Source organism: Xiphophorus maculatus, chromosome 4, assembly GCF_002775205.1.
Source record: "Xiphophorus maculatus strain JP 163 A chromosome 4, X_maculatus-5.0-male, whole genome shotgun sequence".
Taxonomy (NCBI): domain Eukaryota; kingdom Metazoa; phylum Chordata; class Actinopteri; order Cyprinodontiformes; family Poeciliidae; genus Xiphophorus; species Xiphophorus maculatus.
The window spans coordinates 15,731,551-15,751,759 of NC_036446.1; the positions used below are offsets into that span (position 1 = coordinate 15,731,551).

The window sequence follows — 20,209 nt, forward strand, 5'->3', positions numbered from 1 at the left end:
GTCTGTTGACTAGAGTTGTTTCTTTATTTTACCCAGAATTTAATCTTTTATCTTAACATAAATGTATGAATGTTGCATCTTTTTGGTTAAAGAAACACACCTAGAAACCTAATTAGTGTTGCAGAGGACAAATTTTGAAGTTCAAATAAATCCAGACATTACATTTGCTGAATTTGCACAGAGGACGAGGGGTGGCATTTCACACGACGGGCTCCAGGAGCTGCTGTTAGCAAATCACTGAGCCAACAAGAGTTATTACTGAATGTGTGCGAGAGTTTAACGGTCTATTATAGGTTTCTGATTCCATTTCTGTTCTCACTGTTCCAGTTTGGTTCCCTGCATGCAATAACATCTCCTCTCAGGTCTATTTCCCTGGTTATGCTGTACAAATGTTAGAAAGCCTGTTCCTCTGTCAAATAAACATTAATCACTGTCACCGCCTGTTGTTATTGTTCGAACAAAAGGTCAATAAACATTGCACAAGAACGTGAACAGTGATTTACATCCTATTAAGCTAACAAATCTCATAAAAGCGAATCATATGAAGGTACAAAGCACATCTGGTGCCTTTGTAAATTCAGACACCATTACAATGAAGAGTGGGGTAATTGAAAATATTTATTTGCATTACAAATATAATACCAGGAGAAGTCAATGTGAGAATCAATTTTTTTCCCCATTATTTTAAATTAGCTGCTGTAACAAAAGGCACAGAGCCAGTGAGCACAGAGCGAAGCTGTCCGTGTTCAGGAGCGATGGAGAAGAGTTTCGTCCTGCAGAAAACATGGAGCAGAATTCATCACAACTGAGCTCCCACGGTTTGACACAAACAGACTCTTTAGAAAGGCTGACTGCAGTTTTCTCAGAAAACAAAACAAGAACACACCTCTGAGCTCCATCAGGACGTCTCCCTCGTAGCGAGCCAGTCCAACAGCGTGCCTCTGTTCGGCGTCCAGCTCTGCCCACTGCTCCTCTGTGACGGCCCACGCCTGCTCTGCACTCAGCCACGATAACTGCACTGCACTGAACACCACCTGTGGCACAGAACAAGAAACACGGTCAAACTGTTGCTGTAATACTATATTGTAAGGCTAAAGCTTGTCATTACTCTTTTTAAAAGAAAATCGTGTCTCCATCTGTCAGTTTTTATTGATTAACACATAATAATCCTGCTTCAATTTTTGCAAAAAGATCAGAGCAGAGTTAAAAGCAAATCGGGAAACTGGGTCTGATTTATTTCACACTTAAAGCAAAAGAAAAGTGCCTTAAATCTTCACTAAAAACACTGTTATCGTTCGCAGTCTGTCCAGTGTAAGTAGGCTGCTAAAGTAAAACATGTTCTGTGGCTGAAAGCTGGTTACTAAACTGCTTCAATTCATTAAACATTTCTGAGTTGTCCTGATTAACAAGAGAAGATTGCAAATCACATTGTCGCAAATCAACTAAATTAAAGTCAGGATTATAATTTGACATTTTTTCCTTTTACTGAAAATATTTTTGTTATTAAATTCAATTTAAAACAAATAATGGTTTCTCTTTCTTACTTGAGCCTTGATTGTTGCAACAGAACGTTTTTGACTTATTTTACAGTTCTGCACATCAAGTTCATTGAAAGACATTTTTGGACTTTTCCAGTCAAAACAAGTCCTATAATCAAGTCATGACAAGTCAAAGTTGCTGGGAGAAATTCACCAAGCGTTTTGCTCACTGTGAATGTGTGCAAATGAGAGCAGAGACGTCCTGGGAGAGTTTCTCTCTGTTCTGAAGCAGCTTCCTCACATTTGAACGAGGTATGATGAATTTATCTAGAGGAAAACCCCCCTATATTGATGTATATTTATGTGAAATGCAATCAGAGCAGACCTACTTTAGATTCTGAAACAGCAGAGCATTTTGAGTCATATGGATAGAGTGAAAATCTACAGAGAGCTGATGCTATTGCAATATGGGAAAAACCAACCTGCTACACCAGTGGATTTAAAAAAAAAACAGGATAGGAATGTTTCTAGAAAGTACTAAGTATCCTCCTCATGTCAATCCATACTTTTTATCTTTGAATGAATCTGTTCAGATTATCAGTCTTTTTACTGTTTTTTTAATATCTACAGCAGAGCATTAAAATCTTTCCTGTTATTGAATATTTCTCTCTCTATGTCTTTCATTAATTCTGCAACCGCTGTATAAGCGGCTAAAGGCAGGAAATCTGCAATAAAATGCAAAAAACAAGTCAAATTTATTCCTGTCAGCAGGACCTGAGTGGCACGATTGTGTCTACACTTATATTGTGCAAAACTACATCATAAATCCAGTGCAAAAAGAAAGCAGATATTCAATACGTAATCCCTGAAAACATTAGAATATTCCAAAAGGTTTGCAGTAATCTTAATGTTCTAATAACTGATCATGTTTTGTATTGGGAAGCATGTTTCATTTATAAGTATGAAGACCTTTCAATTATTTTGTAAATGTAAGAAATGTTTCATTTCAGTTTTGGAAACCATGAAAATCCTTAATGTGATCACTGCTTAAAGAATTAGAAAATAATGATTTTAATAAAATGACTGCAAACGTTTTTGTAAAGCTTTATTTGTAAAGGTAGTGACTGTCAGAGAAATGTAAAAATTCAAAATGCTAGCTGATAAAATATCCACTATTTAGTAAATACAAGATTAAATTACTAAAATGTAAATCAGTAATTATAACATGCTATTATTGTTTGTTAAACTTATTAATACTTGTTTCATATTTTCTTCATGACATGTCTATGATGAAATAAATTAAACTGTCATTATAGCTTATTAATCCAAGGCTACACAATTATTAACGACATACTAAAAAATTAAAATTATTATATACATCTAATTAAATCAAATTATAATCAAAATGTAAGCATTTCATTACATATTGTATAATTCATTCAAATATTAATTATAGGAGTTGTTCAAATTAATCTGAGGTATGTATTCCCCTCTTTATTACAATTTAAAAATATGTATTTAAATAAATTGTGGTCATTTGCAGCTTATGTGCATAAAGCTTGTCATCTGTGCTGTAACTTGCCTGTTAGCCTGCATTGATACTGCAGGTTCATCTGCATAAACACCTTTTTATTAACAAGTATAACTCACTGCCATCTTTTTCGGAGACATCAGCGCTACAGCTTCAGGGGTGATTCCCTCCATTTGTTCTTGCAGCAGAGCTGACAGCACTATATCAGGCAGGCCCGCTGGAAACACGCACAAACACTGAAGTCAGGTAATTAATGTTTCTAATTTCAAATCACAGAAAAAGTGTTCAAAACAACTTTTCCTTCCTCCTTCTCAAACCTTAACCCTCCGGGAATGTTTTAATTGGATCTGTCTGTCTAACAGCTGCCATTTTCAACCATAACCCTTCTCACTCTTTGAATCTAAGACGAATTTTAGAAGTCTGTGCACAGGAAGTTTGCACTCCGAGGAATAAAGTGCTCCACTGTACCTGCAAGTGTCCCGATTTCAGTGAAAATCTCCGGCCTCCAAGCACTGACAGGACCAAAGGCCTCTGCTCTGGCCAGGCAGTTTGTCAGCGCCTCCATCTGCTGCTCTGTGCAGGGCAGGGTCGTTTCCCGCAGGAACAGGACGGCCACGCTGCAGGTTCACAGGAGTTGTGTTGTTAAGATGCCACCAGTCGTACAGTTGACGTGTTCATTCATTTTATCTTCTAGAATCAGCTCACTCTGTCATGCTGCACAAAAAACTGCTATATTTCCTTCTACTAATAACATGATGAACAACTATGAAACAATTTTGTGTCACTGGAGTCAAACAATAGAACGGACTGAATATGGATTTAAAACAGTGCCCAAGAATCAAAAAGTTTAAAAATAAATATTAAACTATATTACTCACAATGGGAAGTAGGGGATCGACACAAACATGTATGACGAGTTTCTTTCTTAATTCTTTTGTGTTACTGTTACAAATACGAGTAAATTATTATTGTGACATTACTATCATCATTAGTTTTTTATTTTTATTTTATTTGTTGGTTATATAACTGAATTTGAAAGTGTCATATACTATGGTTTAAAGCTGCAGTTAGTAATTATTCTGAGGCTGCAAGTCTGGTTGTAACTTAGAAAAGCCATTGTTGCACGCAATAACAATAATAATAATAACAATAATAATAATAATAATAATAATAATAATAACAATAACAACAACAATAATAATAATAATAATAATAATAATAATAACAATAATAATAATAATAATAACAATAACAACAACAATAATAATAATAATAATAACAATAATAATAATAATAATAATAATAATAATAACAATAACAATAATAATAATAATAATAATAATAATAATAATAATTTGATAATAATGATAATAATAATAATTTGATAATAATAATATAATAATAATAATGATAATAATAATAATAATAATAATAATAATAATTTGATAATAATGATAATAATAATAATAATAATAATAATAATAATAATAATAATTTGATAACAATAATAATAATAATAACAACAACAACAACAACAACAATAATAATAATAATAATAATAATAATAATAATAATGATAATAATAAAAAGTGCTTGTCCTGTTATGAAAGTCAGTTTGTAATCATTTATCTTTTCTGTAATATAATTTTTTTGTAGGTTCATTAGCACAGTAAATTGAACAGGCATATGAATAATGCAACATGTTTTTAATTACACATTTCTGATAATTACTGTGTTGGTAAGTGATATATTTAATTAAATTAAGATAAGGGTTAGTATTAGATAAGTGTTCACTTCTTCCCACTCCTTTTCAAAAAGAAAAAGAGTGGTAAGCTTATTTATTTGCTTCTTGGTTATGTATGCAAATGTTTTCTCTTGTTCTACTGGTTATTTGTTTTCTTTATTTTTAAAAACCTGATTGAAATAAATAAATGTATTTATGTCTGATTATTTATGTTTTTATGAGATTTTCAATAATTTAGAAAATATTAGATCTACGTTGCATATTTGACCCACCTGAGGTTGTAGGGGCTCAGGCGTTTAATCTCTGTGGGGTTCAGACCGCAGATCAGATGGCCAAGCGTTGCCATATCAACAACTGATAAATGCTCCACTTTCAGTCCGCTTTTCCTCAGCACACTTAAAACCACCGCTCTCATCTGAGAAAGGTGAACACCAGCGTTCAATAATTATTACTATGCAAATTCAAGCTTTCATCAAATTGTAGATCTAGAAAGAGGAAGTTACTTTTCGAGGGGTCCAGTTCGTCAGCGAGCCCAGATGTACCAGCACGCCCAGATCAGTGAGACTGGTGTCCTGAAGCTCTCTGTCTCCCATCTCTGTCAACAATGATCCCAAAGCTAGCACCTGATCCGCTCTCAGCTCCCTGACCGGACTCAAGGACTGCATCGAACGAAGCAGAGTTCATCCACAGAATATGTCAGGACATTTCGGATTCATATCCTTTACAGCAACAAACTTTAACATGGAGTACCGTGGTTTTAATTTCATCTTTAAAATAAAAATCTAAACAGTGTGTTGTGCATTTATAGACCCATTTTAAGAAATTTGAATATTACTGAAGAGCCAATTTATTTCAAGAACTTTGACACATTTATAGAACAATTACTGTACATACAGATGGATGTTTGAAAGCATTTATTCCTCTTTATTCTGATTATTTTACACTTAAAGGTAATTAAAGCATGGCATTTAGAATATGGCATCAGACCAACAAAAAAAAACAAACTATTTTTAAAAACAGAAATGTGAGATTGATGAAAAGCATGGAACTCAGCTTGGGTTGCTAGGTGACGGGCTGGGCTTTGCTTGGGTTGCTAGGTAACGGGCTGGGCTTTGCCTGGGTTGCTAGGTGAGGGGCAGTGCCTGCTGATTTGTGACATTACATTCGGAAGGGTTTCGAAACAGGTCATTTTAGAGACGCCAAAAAACATGAACTTATTGCCAAAAAATGGCAGGGAGTTTATTTTTAGCGCTTGGCCTGTTTTTAGAGGCAGTAGACCCAAATGGAAGTACAAAAATGAACAAATGTTAGTTTGCACATTTTTGCCTCCAGAGATCTCGTAAATGGTGAGAATTTATTAATTTATAAGCACCACAAAATATTGTGTATGTCGCAGGAAGAACTGTGTGAAAATGCCTTGCTTTTGTTGTGAGGGTTGTGTTGTCTTGTGGAGTTTCTCTGACCTGCCTGAGCTTCACCCAGAGCGACCGTCGCTGCTCAGAGCTCAGCGACGGATCCTGACCAAAGACTTCCACACACTCCTTCAGCTCGTCTAGGGACATGCGGCGAAGCTGGGTGGGGGTCCAAGCAGACGGGAACGTTCCTCTGATGTCCGCACAGCTTGGGACTGGCACTAAGTAAAACACACAGGCGAAACCAGTGCTATAATTAAAATGTAGTTCACATGTAAAATGTTTCAGATTCAGTTGATTGGAAGCATGTGCTTAACCTTTCGCTCTCCGGTTTCGTGCTTTGACAATTCCTCGAATTAGACTCCAGGTCTGCTTTCTGTGGTACTGTTGGTCCACACACTGACTAATACAGATCCCACCGACCAGACTTTTCTCCCAGCGCTTTTGACCCACCAGAACCTGCTCCACTGTGGTCTTGTTTAATACCGTCTGTTCAATAAAAGCAAGATGATAAATTTACAGAAAAAGATTTGTTTGAATTATTCTCATAGATTAACAGAAGTAACTAGTCTGAATTAGTTTACAAATTAGTTTATTTGAGACTCTTACCAGGGGAATGGAGTTGATCTGCTTTGTTGAGAGAGCAAACACCAACCTTCCCAGATGCTCAACATCCCCAACCTGCCATTTGGATGGATTTCTGGCAAATAACCACATGTAATGTTATCATTACTCCTGCTTTATTAAACCAATGTCTATATGTAAGCAATGCATGAAACACAAACTGTAAACTGTGGACAGAATTTTCAGTCAAAGATAGCCAAACTTAGACTCTACATCCATCAAACCAATCAGCTAATCCATGCGGAGGTGAAAATGTCTTACCCAAGCAAATCTCTCTGAGTGAGAAGGTCACTAAAGTCTCTGAGCGCCTCTTTGGGAAGGCAGAAACTCCTCATCTCTTCCAGCCGCAGAGCCAGCGCTCCTTTGTCCACCAGAGCCAGACTGTCCCTGTCCAAAAACGGCAACAGAGGCCCCAGGACATCCAGAAGGGCGCCATCAATCGTCCCCTGAGCCAGAGAAGAACCCTGTGGAACAACACAAACACAGAGATGCTCTAGATTAGCTTGACTTCACAACGTCATCATTCCACTTCAGTAAAAACTGCTGAGCGAAAAGAAGACTACTTCCAAATCATTTTCCATCTGCTTCTGAGCTAACAAATATTACTTTTAATATTTTATGACTCCCCATCACTCAGCCTGGTTTAGATTTCCTAAGAAAATTGTTCCTGAGTTGGTATTTCCTCTGAATTGTCATGGCAGCTTTTTATCACTTCAATTACCTTAACACAAACCTGTGATTTCCTATTCCACTAATTAGTGTTTAAAATTACACCGCCATCTGCTTTCCAATCACACTTTCTCACCTCAAACATATTGCAGTGTGCAACCATGTTCACATCTTGCAGTAAATAAGGCATTTGTGAAGTTACAGTAGTACCTTACCAGCTCAGATAAGGCCTTCTCAGCTAAACTTGTCTGCTTATAATGAGGCAGTCTCAGGAAATCAAGAAAGTGTAGCTGAATGTGGCTCAGGATTCCTCTGACAGATGCATTTGACAGGTTCTCTAGCATTGTTACACTGGAAAATAAACAAACAGTTTCAAATGTAGTTACTGGAGAAATGCGCTTTGTTTACCTAAAACACTTCGCTTACTTACGGTAATGTTGCTGCAAACCCAGAACTCAAAGAACCGAGGTCAAGTTCAGGTTGTTTCCGCAGCTCATCTACAAGGCATTTTCGCTGGAAATATAATAAAAATAGCATAAACATTATTTCTGAACTGTTTGTTCGGAAATAGCTACATTTTATGGCTGCATGAATGAGGTTTGCTTCTTACCAGAGCCGGTCTTGGACCTCCAGGTAGATCAGTCAAAAACTGCAGCAGCTCAGTAAAATCTGTGTGGTTGGTCAAACGCCTCACAAAGTCACAACTCATTCCAGCAGCAACATGACCCAGGTCTCTGTTGGCAGCAGAGAGGACATTGTTGATTATTACTGGAAATCTAAGTGGTGTGGTTATGCTACAGGATCAAAAGTAGGAATACAGAAGGTCAGACTTACTTCACCGTCTTGATGGTGATAGTTTTGAATTCATAGATCTGTCTGAACAGAAATTGAGCCTGTGCATAAAAATGAGAGATTATTGTACGTTTTAAAGGGGCAGTATTATGTATTGTCAGAAAATGACTGAAGCAGGTTCTAAAGGTGACTGACCCCTGCCCTAAAGTATTGGTTCAAAACAGTTAAAAACTTTTTTTAATCCTTTTTAGAAGCAAAGATTACATTTTTCAGACTTGTACGAAGTTTGATTCGTGTCCTATTATTACTTTTTTTCAGACAACTCTTAAGCCAAGAACAACATTTTTCTTCCATGGAAACAAAACACTGAGTGGTTTTATAAGCATATCAGCAGGAGAGCAGCTGCTCCAGGCAAAACTTTGCTGCTAAAAATGGCCAAAAATATTTTTTGTTTGCAATAAGATTAATTCCTGCTTAACAGCAAACATACAAATTAAGGTTGCATTGTAATTTATATCAATACAGCAGTACTGGCATTAGTATAAACTCTAATATCTAACCATGTTAAAGATTCAGATCATAATATGGACAATGTGTCGTAGATTTCAGCATAAGTGAAAAGGGTGATCTTTATTAAATTAATTCAGGTCTTGTTAGGCTGAGAACAGGTGGTGAAAGCGCGCTCATACATTCTTGGCTGTGATAAAAATCCCTCTAAGGCAGCCATTATTAATTTATGCCACACTCCAGCACACTATTGTACTACATCCAAAGTAATTAGTCTGATGGCAGCTGATGTGAACGGAGGATTAATATCCTGAAAGGCTCATCTGAAGCATATCTAATGGGTTGCAGATAAAAGGGAGCAAGACACCAAGCTGAGAAGATTCTCCTTTTTACCCACTGTTGACGTTTCACAGAAATGCGAGGCTGCACACAGGAGCCGATTATAGAAGAATATGTACCTGCTGTGGAGACCACTGTACATCTCTGTATGCGCTAATGCCTCTCCAAATGGTGTCGCCACTCATAGCTGGTATCAGCTTTCTGAGAGGGACAAAGGGAAGCAGACAGTTTGACTGCTGAGAGAAGTTCCTCGAGTCTTTGTGGAGAGTCTGTCAATAAACAACCAATAAAAATAGATATTAGACACTACTGCTGTTCCTGAAAGTACAAATTAATCTGATTCATTCACCATTTAAGACTGAGTATTGAGATTGAAACTTTAAAATGTGGCATGCAGCATGTGACATGAAGTCCTCAGCAAACTAAGAAAGGAGAAGACGGTGAGAAGTGATGCTCTAAGGTGACAAAGCAGCATCACCTCCTGCATTGCATTGAATAACATGGCTCTGTGTCCAGGCTTGAGCTCAATTTGCAGCCTTCTCCAGCACGGACAGTGGGCATCCTCACTGAAATCAGTCCACCGGAGGTCTTGGAGCGCAGCGGGGAAGAGACCGGAGAGTAACGGCTTCAGGCTGCACAGGTTTTCCACAGAAAGCTGGCAGGAGGAGAGGGACACTGTGTTGAGAGTGCAGATGGCTGACAGTCAGTGCAAATGTTCTGGACATTATTACTTACATTGCTGTCTTTTTTGATCTTGGATAAAATTTGAAATGACTGAGAAGAGGATGGAAAAATGTGTTATACAACAAAAGAGTTGACTTTCAAAGAAAATTCACGCATTTTAAACGGTAATGGTATTACAACTTATACACATCATGTCACATAAACCTATGAACTTCAGTGTAGTACTGTTTACATAATTGTCATCATTTCTTTATTAATGAAAACCTCTCACTGCAATTATAGATGCAAGTCTTTTGGGTACGACTCTGTCAGATTTGCACATAAATGACAAATTAACAGAAAAAATGAAAATTATTCAAAAGATTTATTTTAAATTTAACTTTTCAATCAAAATCAGTATTCGATTTTTGTGGAAAAGCAACATGCATCTCTGTTCCACACAGGATCTTTGGGAAAAGAAATGAAAGGCTTTTGAAAACCTTTATTGTAAGATATTCTGCTCATTATTACACACCCACTGGGCTGAAACAGACAAAAAAGCCACAAAAGCAAAGCAGAATAATGTGAAACTAAAAGTGTGAAGAAGCACTCCCTCCCTGCTGACCTGCGCTGGTGAAAATGTGTGAAAACCCGGCTGTGACAGGATTTCCAGCAGTCGTTGTGAGGTGAGTGACAGCAGGAAGGAGGCTCCTAACTGGGGCAGCAAACCGCTGAGTGCAGACAGCTCTGAAGATGTCACGCTGCTGATGTTCAGCCTGCTTGATACTGCTGGGATCAACCAGGATGACAGCTGTAGTGTCCATGGAACATAGTTAAGCAGAGTCAGTCAAGCAACTTATAACAGCACATAAAAACAAACTCTAGTTTATGCTGCAAGTGATCCAAGTGGTGTGCAACTCACCCTGCCGCTGGAACTGATGAGCCCCTTGGAAATGCACTGAGACAGCTGCTGCCAGAGAGCAGAGGACACAGCTGGGTCCTGGAGATATAAACCCAGTTCTGCAGGATCCAAGTAGCACGCGAGAACTCCTAATCTGGAAAAGCACTTTATTCTTTACCTTGCTTTTCTTCAAATCAAAGGTAAGTTCAAACAAGTCTTGTAAATATGAGTTTCCAAAGGATCAGCTGCATGCTGCTTGTAATTACAACATAGTTACAAGTCCTATAGTGACCCAAACATTAATAAACATAAAGAATCTCAGTCCCACCTCAGCAGGTCATCACCAGTTAGGTTCTTTCTCTTACTAAAAATTGTCCGTAGCACATGGCGGCCCCGCACGCCATCCAGACTGCTGTTGCCTATCAACTCCACCAGAGGAGACAGCTGAGGAGATAATCAGTGAAATGTCGAAACTAATTAAAACAAAATTTACTAAAAATAACAAAGTACACAAAGGCACAGAATATAAATTCAGTAACTGCATTACCCATCGGGCTTAATTATTATTCCATATGTTTTGTTTTTCTTGAAACAACATAGAAGACTTTCCAGCTCAATATTTAGTGTTTCTCCTTATTCAGCACTGCAGTGACCTGAGGTGCTTTTATTTTATCTCTGACCTGTTGAGATGTCAGCTGCTGAAAATGATGGACAGGTAGGTAAGGCAGAAGTGGGAGGATGGAGCTGAGGAAGTACGGAGGCCATGTGGGCACGTCGCCCACCATGTTCAACTGCAGCAGTCGTTTCACAAAAGCCTTCTTCTGCAACGACTTCATCTCTGAACTGTGGTCACGAATGGCTGTCAGCCTGAGGAGCAACAACAGAAAGATCGTTGGAGGAGAATCATTTTTAAATTAAACGTTAAATACTCTGCCGGTGACTCACACGCTGTCGTTCACAATCAAGGAGGCTGGGAAGTTCATTATGTCAGAAACAGACATGAAGGGGATGAACTGAGAAAGGTCAACAAAGAGCTCTGGGGTCACTCTGGGGAACTTGTGGATGAAAGCCGCTGTCATTGTCTCCATGGCCTGCAACTCTTGTTGAGAGGCCTGAAATGGAAAATTAAACAAGATGAGAGAAGACACATGTAGATTTATTTAAATAGCTCTGAAATAACCACAAAAAGTACAAAACATTATGAAATAGGTAATGAACTCTGTCTTTGCTTTGCTCATGAGAACCAACAGAAACTGCTTTAGCATAACATTAAGGGTGCTCTCACACGTAACACTAAGATAGACCCGGATCGATTGGGGCCAAAATTGTAACATTTATAACATTTTCAGCTGCTGCAGTTTGTTTAGACACTGCACTGTGTCAAATGATCCAAACTCAGTGAAAAATCAGTTCTTCACCTTGTCTGAGGTGGAGTGACACCAAAAACAAAAACCCTCAAAGACACTGAGCGAACTTCCTTCTTCACAAAATGTAAACAAAAATGGAGTGGCATCAGATTTCTTTTTTGTCTGGTAAAAGATCACTCATTTCTCCTACTAATGTTTGTTTTGGTTGAATTTACCCAGAATGCCCTGTCCTATATTCCGTTTCCTGCTTTTGGAGAGATCTCTGGTCCATTTGCATTCACATATGCATTAAAACCACGCCAGAGTACTTTTTATCTGACCAAGGGTATTAGGGGTGAACTACAGTTCACTTTCTTGATCCGCATTGATTGGGCATTCACACCTCCCCAACCGAACCAGACATTCTAGGCAAACAAACTGTAGTTTGATTAACGTGGACTAAGCAGGCATGGTGGAAATTCACCCTAAGAACTATGAACAAGCTTGTGGAGTTAACCTGGCTGGTTTCAACTTGAAGCTGGTCCCAACTTTGATGCATGTGGGAGATAAATCTCTTCACAGCCTCTTTCTCTGCAGACATCACCAGAGAACGAATGCTGTCTTTTGGCATCTGGAGATACTCCTAGTGAAATAAAACGTCAAAAAGTCAAGAGAGCCAACCAGTTCTGCAAAATGCAACTATAGCTGTGAAGACGCAGTACCTGCAATAGAACCCTGAGAGCGGACGAGTTTCCATTTTGCTGGATGAGGTCCCAGAGGACGGGCTGAAGTCACAGCAGAAGCAGGTTACTGACTTGTTGTTAGTGTTGGAGACAGAAAGAGAAATGAAAAAGTGCATCTTACACTGAAGCAGCTCAGCAGGTCCTCCTTCACGGTGGTGTTCTGCTCTCTGCGCAGGAAGACCCCCACGGTGTGAAGGACGCTCGTGGAGGCCTCCGGTTGCAAGCTGGCCCAGGAAGTGTTGTCAAGGAGACTGGACAGGAGGATGGCCTGGCCCAGACCCTGTCTCGCCTCTCGTTCTCCTTCGTCCAGCCCCGAGGACAGACCCACCACAAAGTCCAAGACACGTAGCACGTAGCCCAGCACCACCAGAAACCCCTCTTGCTCGCCAACGTCCATCTCACACACACTCAGCTTGTGTATGAGGTCGATCAGCATTGGGGCCGGCTCCACGCACAGCTGGGAGGTGTCAAACTCATATCGTGCTGGAAGCATGTCAAAAATCCTTTGCAGAAGGCACTTACTGCTTTCCTGCTGAGCCTGCAGATCTGAACAAACATCTGCAAACTGTGGTATCAGTCCTACCAGTTGCTTGTACAGCGTAGCATTTAAACACATGTGCTCTCTCAGTCCCTGAGTCTGTCCACACAACTCCAGCAGTGTGAAGTTGGTGAACTTTTCCACAGTCCATTCTCTGTACTGACAGGGCTCTCTGAATGTGTCGTCAAAGGAGAGGTTGTCAATCTTGGAGCAGTATGCTGCAGCCCAGCTGCCTTCTGGCAAGGATTGCTGGGAACCAGGGGAGTCTCTGCCACAAAGAGCTGAGATCAGTACCGAGTTATTAGGAAGGAAGCAGTTTCTGAAAGCTTCGGCATTGAGCGACCTGCTGCCCAGCTGAGCCAGACAGTTCTCACTGAGTTCTGGATTCACTGCTGCATCTCTTGACAGCTGCACACAAAGGTCATCGATGCTTGTGTGGTTAAAGAAATGATAGTCCTGTAGTGCTGCAGCCTGCACACACAAGCATGGAGATTAGTGAACAATTCCAGTGCATAAAATCACATTAGACCAGGGGTGGGCACTCCTGGTCCTCGAGGGCCGGTGTCCTGCAACTTTTAGATGCATCTCTACTTCAACACACCTGAGTCAAATAATGAGGTCGTTAACAGGACTCTGGAGAACTTGACTGCACTTAGGAGGAGATTCAGCTGTTGGATTCAGGTGTGTTGGACCAGGGAGACATCTAAGAGTTGCAGGACACCGGCCCTCGAGGACCAGGAGTGCCCACCCCTGCATTAGACCTCACCTTTTACACACATCTATTCACTTTTCACCATAGTGTTTGAAAATTCATGACTTTAACACTGGTCAATTAAGACTTTTAAGTCATAGAGATGATGTCATTATTGGCTGACAGTGCTGGTATTTTTTTTTATCTCTGTGCAGCATTTGAAACTGTTGACCATGATATTCTAGTTAAGCAACTGGAGAGCTGGGTCAGACTCCCTGGAACCGTACTTCACTGGTCAGAGTCTACCTAATGAACAGGGACTTCATTGTATCAATACGTAACTTTTCAAAAATCATTTTTGGGGTACCTCAAAGTTCCATCTTGGGACCCTTTTATTTAATATCTACCTGGTCCTGCAAGCTCAAATTATAACAAGTAATTAGATTAGTTACCATACCATATGCAGATGACACAGCTCTACTTTATGATGTCACCAAGTGACTATAAACATATTCAGGCGCTGAGTAGATGCATAGATTAAGTCAATGTATCGATGTGCCATTACTTTCTCCAGCTGAAACAAAACTGAAGTAATTATTTTTGGACCCAAAGAGAAACAATCAGCATCCAGCTTCACATTCAGAGACATATTAAGACAATTTATTTCCTCAAAATTCAAAGAGATTATAGATTATTGATAAAACTTTTACATTTGATCAGCTCATTGAATTTTCTCGTTAAGAAGCAGTATTTTTCAGGTTATTTCTATATCCAGTGTTGTTTTAGTCTTATGACGAGGGAATAGTTCTTAATGGAGTAAATAGAAGTGTAATACTGTATTACATGTTATTCATTTTATTGTAAATCCAACTTCGCATTATAATATATACATTATTATGTGATTTGACAACATAAACAAGTAGTAAATCATCATTCCTTGCATAAAGTATGTATAAAAGAAGCTCTTTCACTAGAAGAATTAATCTTTTATACTGGTTATTCTATAGATATTAAACTAATCAATTAGTAGATAATGATAAATTCTGTACACGTTCATATATTTTAATGTGATTATCAATTTTACACATTTTTCAGGTGGAATTTAATTTTAAACCTGCACAGTTTCCCTGAGGAAGGTTTGTGCCAACTTTCAAACTCTCAAACAAAAGTTTTCACTCATTAAAAATTTACTCTTTACCTGCTGTGCTTTCTGCAGCCAGAAAGAAGAGTTGGCACACACCGTGTTGTTGAATTCATGGGCAAAGAACTCAGTGCAGACATGGACCCAGAAGAAGTCCTCCTCAGCAGCAGACAGGTACCAGGCTGCATCCGAGCAAGTGGCATGCAGATCGAGCCCTAAATGAGTCGCAGCAGGATTACCCGACCCGTTCTCGCCTTCAAACAGTTTGCAGTAGAGGAAGACGGTGAAGTTCGAGACACCCGTCAAGCCTGGGATGGAGTCATTACACGCTGCCTCCAGAATTTCTGTGGAGGTGAAGAACTCCATCTGTTTCTGCTTCCTGTTACTCTCTGTGAACTGTCTGGGACCTGCAGCTGAGGGTTTATGACTTTGAGTCTGTTTGAAGGGTTTCTGTGAAGATAGAGTCTTTTTTGAAGATGACTGAGCTGGCAGTGGAGGTGACTGTAATTTCCCCTCCTGGGTGGAGGGGCAGGAGAGAAACGGGAGTGAGCTTGGGAGACCCTGAGAGCTGGCGCCCAAAGCCTGAGCGTTCCACGTCACATTATGTCTGATCCCCCTGCAAAGCCATGGAAACGATTATTCGAGTGTGAACGTCTTTGCAAAGAAAACGTTAAAGAAAAAAAAAACTGCCCCTCAACAATGACATATACTTACCACAGGATCAGCTGCCTTAAGTTGCCTTAAGAAAGAAAAATCAGAGGCAAATGTTTGAAAATCGAAGCGAAATCAAAATGAATGAATGGCAGAAAAAGCAGCTGAAGCCCCCTGCAATGAACAACTATGAGTGATGCAACAGCTCAGCTCAGCTAACAATGCCCAAGATATAATGTTACTGACATCAATGGATGGATAAAGAGCTTAACTGAGCCAACAACAGAAGCTTTCACTGGACTGAATGATTATAAAGATTTTAAAGCAGTGTCAGTCACTGTCACATGAAACATGAGCCAGACTGATTAAGCTCTTAAAAAGGACTTAGATGCTTAATTCAGCACAGTGCACAATTTATTGGCAACCCTTGGTTAAGATTTGTAGAGAAAACCAAAACATAATGTCACAAAAAATAAATAAATGAAAAAATAAATCTTGATCTCACCCGACCAAACTACACAGGTCCAGTTAAAGTCTCTGAAGAGTTTCAAAACCCAAATATTGAAGGAGTTTTTTTGAGCATTAGCCCCAAACAACATGCAGATAGCATCAAATGAAAGAAATTGTAATATGAACTGAAAGGTTTATCATATTAATTGCAATAATCACAAAAGTAAGGATTCTGCTGGGGAGTTTCTGAAATATGGATGTGACTTTTCACAGTTCCTAAAATAAAACTTACCCATTATGAAGCACACACCTTCACTTGACAAGGTATATGGAGTGGTGGTGTAGTACTGCTAAACAGCACACAGTTATTGCATTTACTCATATTTTCAACTTATGAGTGTCTGTTGATATTTATTCATGCTCCTATTAATCGATCATTGGACTAACTAAAACCTTATTAATCCCAAATACACAGTTTTCTTTAGGTATACCTAAAAAACCTTTTAATCATTTATTAAAATATTTTATTTTTTATCTTGATAGATCACAATTCTCATCACAATAATTTTACCTAATGATAAACTACACAGTTGTCGCTAATTGAATGGGTGTCCCCAAGAAGTCTTCAGCTACATTTATTTGAATTTGTGATCAATAATTGTGGCACCAATTATTAGCAAAAAATAAAAAGATTATTTCATTATGTGGGTGATTGTTTTGTGGTTATTCTCAGGAGCATCCAAATGTTTGGTAATAATCCACAACAGAAGCATTTGCTCTTTGTACTGCAATTGCTTTTTTTTGTTTTTAAATCATCAAACATTTTCAGAATTAGATACTGTGACTGACTCTTTGATTGTTTTGTGTCATCCCTAACATGTCTGGCAGCTGGGTAGATAATCATCTCATCTCTCATACTCACCCACAGAGCAGCGGCCGTGAAAGTTGGGCTGCGGCACTTCCACCAGGCTGCTCACATCATCGAGTATCGCCATGGTAACTCGTGACACTTTCTCCCTCAGGCTGCCGTAGACAGAACTGCCCACCCTGTGCAGAAGGCCTCGTCTCAGTCCATCCAAACTCTGCACGAGAGCGAGGTTTTTCTGGGCCTGCTGCCCGCCTCGATCCCCGCCACCTGAACGAGACAAAGCCTGCAGCAGGAAGCTCTGCACCGAGTCCAACTCATCCTCTCTGCTCATCATGTTTTCCGCAGATGCATTTGCTGAAAACCTGTCCTGCCTCAACATGGCCTCAGGGGGCAAACTGAAGGGTTTAAAGCGTCCAAATGCACTGGGGTCCTTGCCGTGTCCTGCAGGTTCCCCTGCTGGGTGCAAACTGACCACTGGCTTCCAGTTGCGTGTTTCCAGGTACTGCAGCAGCTGCTGAAGCCAGCTAACACTAAAGGCGCAATCGCTACGACCCTTCAGTGCACAGATGAAGCCCTGAAGGCCTGCGCTGGCCTGGCCGTAAGTCCCGCTGATTACAGCCTGCAGTGTCGCCTCCAGCACAGCGCTCACCGTCCTCCAGTTCTGAGATAAGAAAGCCAAGATTGGCCTCTGGGGCTGACGCTCGGACAGAGTGATGAGACTCTGCAGGAGCCCCAGCAGCCAGTCCCAGTGCGGACTTCCTCTCAGGGACAAAAACCAGTCCTGCACTTTAACGCTGGGTCTGGGCGGTACATGGCCGTTCCACTGGTTCAGGGCTGCGTTGCCTTCAGACTGGAGAAAGAAATGCAGCACCTTCTCCCAGAGCTGGTCCTCATCTTGCTCTGCGGGTACGTCCTCCAGCTCAGCACCCATCTCTTGCAGATACAGAGAAATGTTGTACAGGAATCCAGAGAGACGGCGTCTGTCTATTGGCTTGTTTAATGAAGGAAGGTTCTTACTGGGAAAAAAAGTTTTTAACCCCCCCATAATGCTTCTAACCCAAGAGGGCAAAGACTGGTCCTTGTTGGTTTCAGGTGGGGGTCTCAAACCTGCTTCTTTACTCCATTTTGAGACGATCTCCTTCAGGAGAGCATCTCTGTGGTCCACTTTTTCACCTCCTAAAACAGCAAAAAAAAAAAAAAAAAAAAAACGAGACAGCTTGAGCTAGCCTTGAAAAACACACAGACCCAAATAATTACCAGCATGGTAATCACAATGGCATCTTACTCACCTGTCCTCTGTCCAACCAAAACAGCACAGACTATGATGGTTGTGAATTTAAAACCGGCCATTCCTGACCCTTTCTTCACCATCGTCATCTCATGCCAGCATGTGCAGCACGAAACTGGTGTCACATTTTTCTTTTAAGGGTTTTCTTCCCTGTAGATTTAACAAAAACTCTGTTTAACTTTCATTGAGTTTTATCTTTTATATATGAAGCAGTAGGAATAAACATTATAGCAGTCAGAAATTATTAAAGCGTAATGACTGGCTTGCATTGCACCTTCCAGGTCTCCATAGTGTGATTAAACCAGACAAACTACAGGCTATTAGAGTCGAAAGCTTTGAATATCTAAAGTTTATTCGTGTGTTTATCATTAAAGTTAAATTAATTTCAAACATATGCCATTATTTTCTATTAATATGTAAAAAAAAGAAAGTAAGGAAATAAAGAAAGATTTTTAACTTACCAGTGGTTATAATCCATTTTTTTCTTTAAGTGTCTTACAGCATCTTTTTAAACTTATTGTATCCATTACACGGTGCGCTGCCCTCCTTCTAAGTGGGTCTCTATTTCACTACCGCTGTGACTTTCTCTACCTTTCACTCTCTTTCTGGCACCCCTCCCACCACTGACCACGACTACCCCGCTATTTTAGATGTATGAGATGCATGACTGCTTAGTTCGTAAGGTTTACGTTTATTTTAAGCTTCCAATGTGGGATTTATTCCACTGTTTTGTGTCGATTCTAACAAACATTTTACAGGCAAAAGCTTTGCACACATAACCACTGTTTGTTTAGCTCTCTGTGTTCTGATGTACTATGATGTTACAGGAAGGTCACAGCTCTCAGCTATGTGTGTAAACAAGGTGAAAATCTGGATCATATTAATCACACCCAGGATATCTATCCTGTTCTCGAACCGTCCAGTGTCTCCTGCTGACTGATCCCCCATTGAGCTGGGACTAATCTGGTGACACTGGGTTTGTTGGGGGTGTAGTCTTACCGAAGGGGCCGGGTCAGCAGGACTGTGCAGCCTGTCACTGTTTTAGTCTCTTCTATGCCTCAGTCGGACAAACGTACAATTGGGCCTTGTGCAGGGGCACAAGAGCAGTCAAAGCACTGTCTGCGGGCTCTGAAACCCAAGAGGGCCGGGTGAAAGGACCAGCCCCTCCCTCCGCCTGCTTCAGCTCTGTGATACTGCGGCCTGCGCAGGGACAATAACTTCCTCCTATATTATTGATGCCACAGGGAACAGCAATCACTCAGTGCAGCAGGGCTCGATTCACCACGGGAATAGTCAATGAGAAACTGGATCCGCCCCATACCTTCCTCCTCTCTCTGTTGCAAACTCGGTCATGGCAGGAGGGAAATCAGCTGGCGAAAATGCTGCTGTTGTTGAGATTTTTTTTTAATTCATGGTTGGAGGCAAACCTTTGGTCTAGATTATAAGTAGAAGGGGAACAAAACCATGAAAGCCAAGCATTTTATATCAGAAAGCAGGAAATTCTCTTCTTGTCATGCATTTTTTAAATTTTCCGCAGTGCAGTGAGAGAGAATTTTACAGGTTTTAATTACACAAAGATAATCTGAATAAACACCCAAAGCAGTTTTTTTTATTTTGATGTCATTTATTAAAGAAAAATAAATCTTTAAAAATAGCTCTTACCATTAATGAAGAAGTAATTATTCCCCTAATTTAATAACTGGTTGTATCACCCTTGGCAACAGCAAGTGCTATTAAGCCATTTGTTAATGGATCTTTTTCTCTGTATGCTGTCAGTCTTGGTCAGGTCTCTTTTGTAAAATAGATATTTTGATCTCGATGAGACAAATTAGG

The 20,209-nt window shown here is 39.8% G+C and overlaps 1 protein-coding gene across 1 annotated transcript; it reads right to left on the bottom strand.

Moving 5' to 3' along the window:
* Positions 1 to 647: 647 nt before the first annotated feature.
* LOC102229901 (stereocilin) lies at positions 648 to 18,919 on the bottom strand. Its single transcript, XM_023331985.1, has 30 exons — positions 18,838 to 18,919; positions 18,378 to 18,526; positions 17,143 to 18,264; positions 15,834 to 15,858; positions 15,177 to 15,735; positions 12,871 to 13,758; positions 12,729 to 12,791; positions 12,524 to 12,649; positions 11,606 to 11,772; positions 11,341 to 11,527; positions 10,989 to 11,104; positions 10,682 to 10,814; positions 10,385 to 10,570; positions 9,832 to 9,870; positions 9,575 to 9,751; positions 9,216 to 9,365; positions 8,293 to 8,351; positions 8,069 to 8,192; positions 7,889 to 7,971; positions 7,674 to 7,809; positions 7,051 to 7,253; positions 6,775 to 6,865; positions 6,483 to 6,654; positions 6,217 to 6,386; positions 5,257 to 5,412; positions 5,026 to 5,168; positions 3,478 to 3,626; positions 3,129 to 3,226; positions 887 to 1,034; positions 648 to 773 (listed from the first exon to the last, which is right to left on the bottom strand). Exons 2-30 carry the CDS (start codon positions 18,463 to 18,465, stop codon positions 685 to 687), a joined length of 5,847 nt encoding a protein of 1,948 aa, XP_023187753.1. The 5' UTR covers positions 18,466 to 18,526; positions 18,838 to 18,919; the 3' UTR covers positions 648 to 684.
* Between the last annotated feature and the right edge of the window lie 1,290 nt (positions 18,920 to 20,209).

Coding starts and splice junctions, on each gene's coding strand:
- LOC102229901 (XM_023331985.1), bottom strand. CDS start 18,465: ATGACGATGGTGAAGAAAGGGTCAGGAATGGCCGGTTTTAAATTCACA. Junction 11,105..11,340: donor AGCAGCTGACATCTCAACAG/GTCAGAGATAAA, acceptor TTATCTCCTCAG/CTGTCTCCTCTGGTGGAGTT. Junction 1,035..3,128: donor TGTCTCCGAAAAAGATGGCA/GTGAGTTATACT, acceptor TCTGTGCCACAG/GTGGTGTTCAGTGCAGTGCA.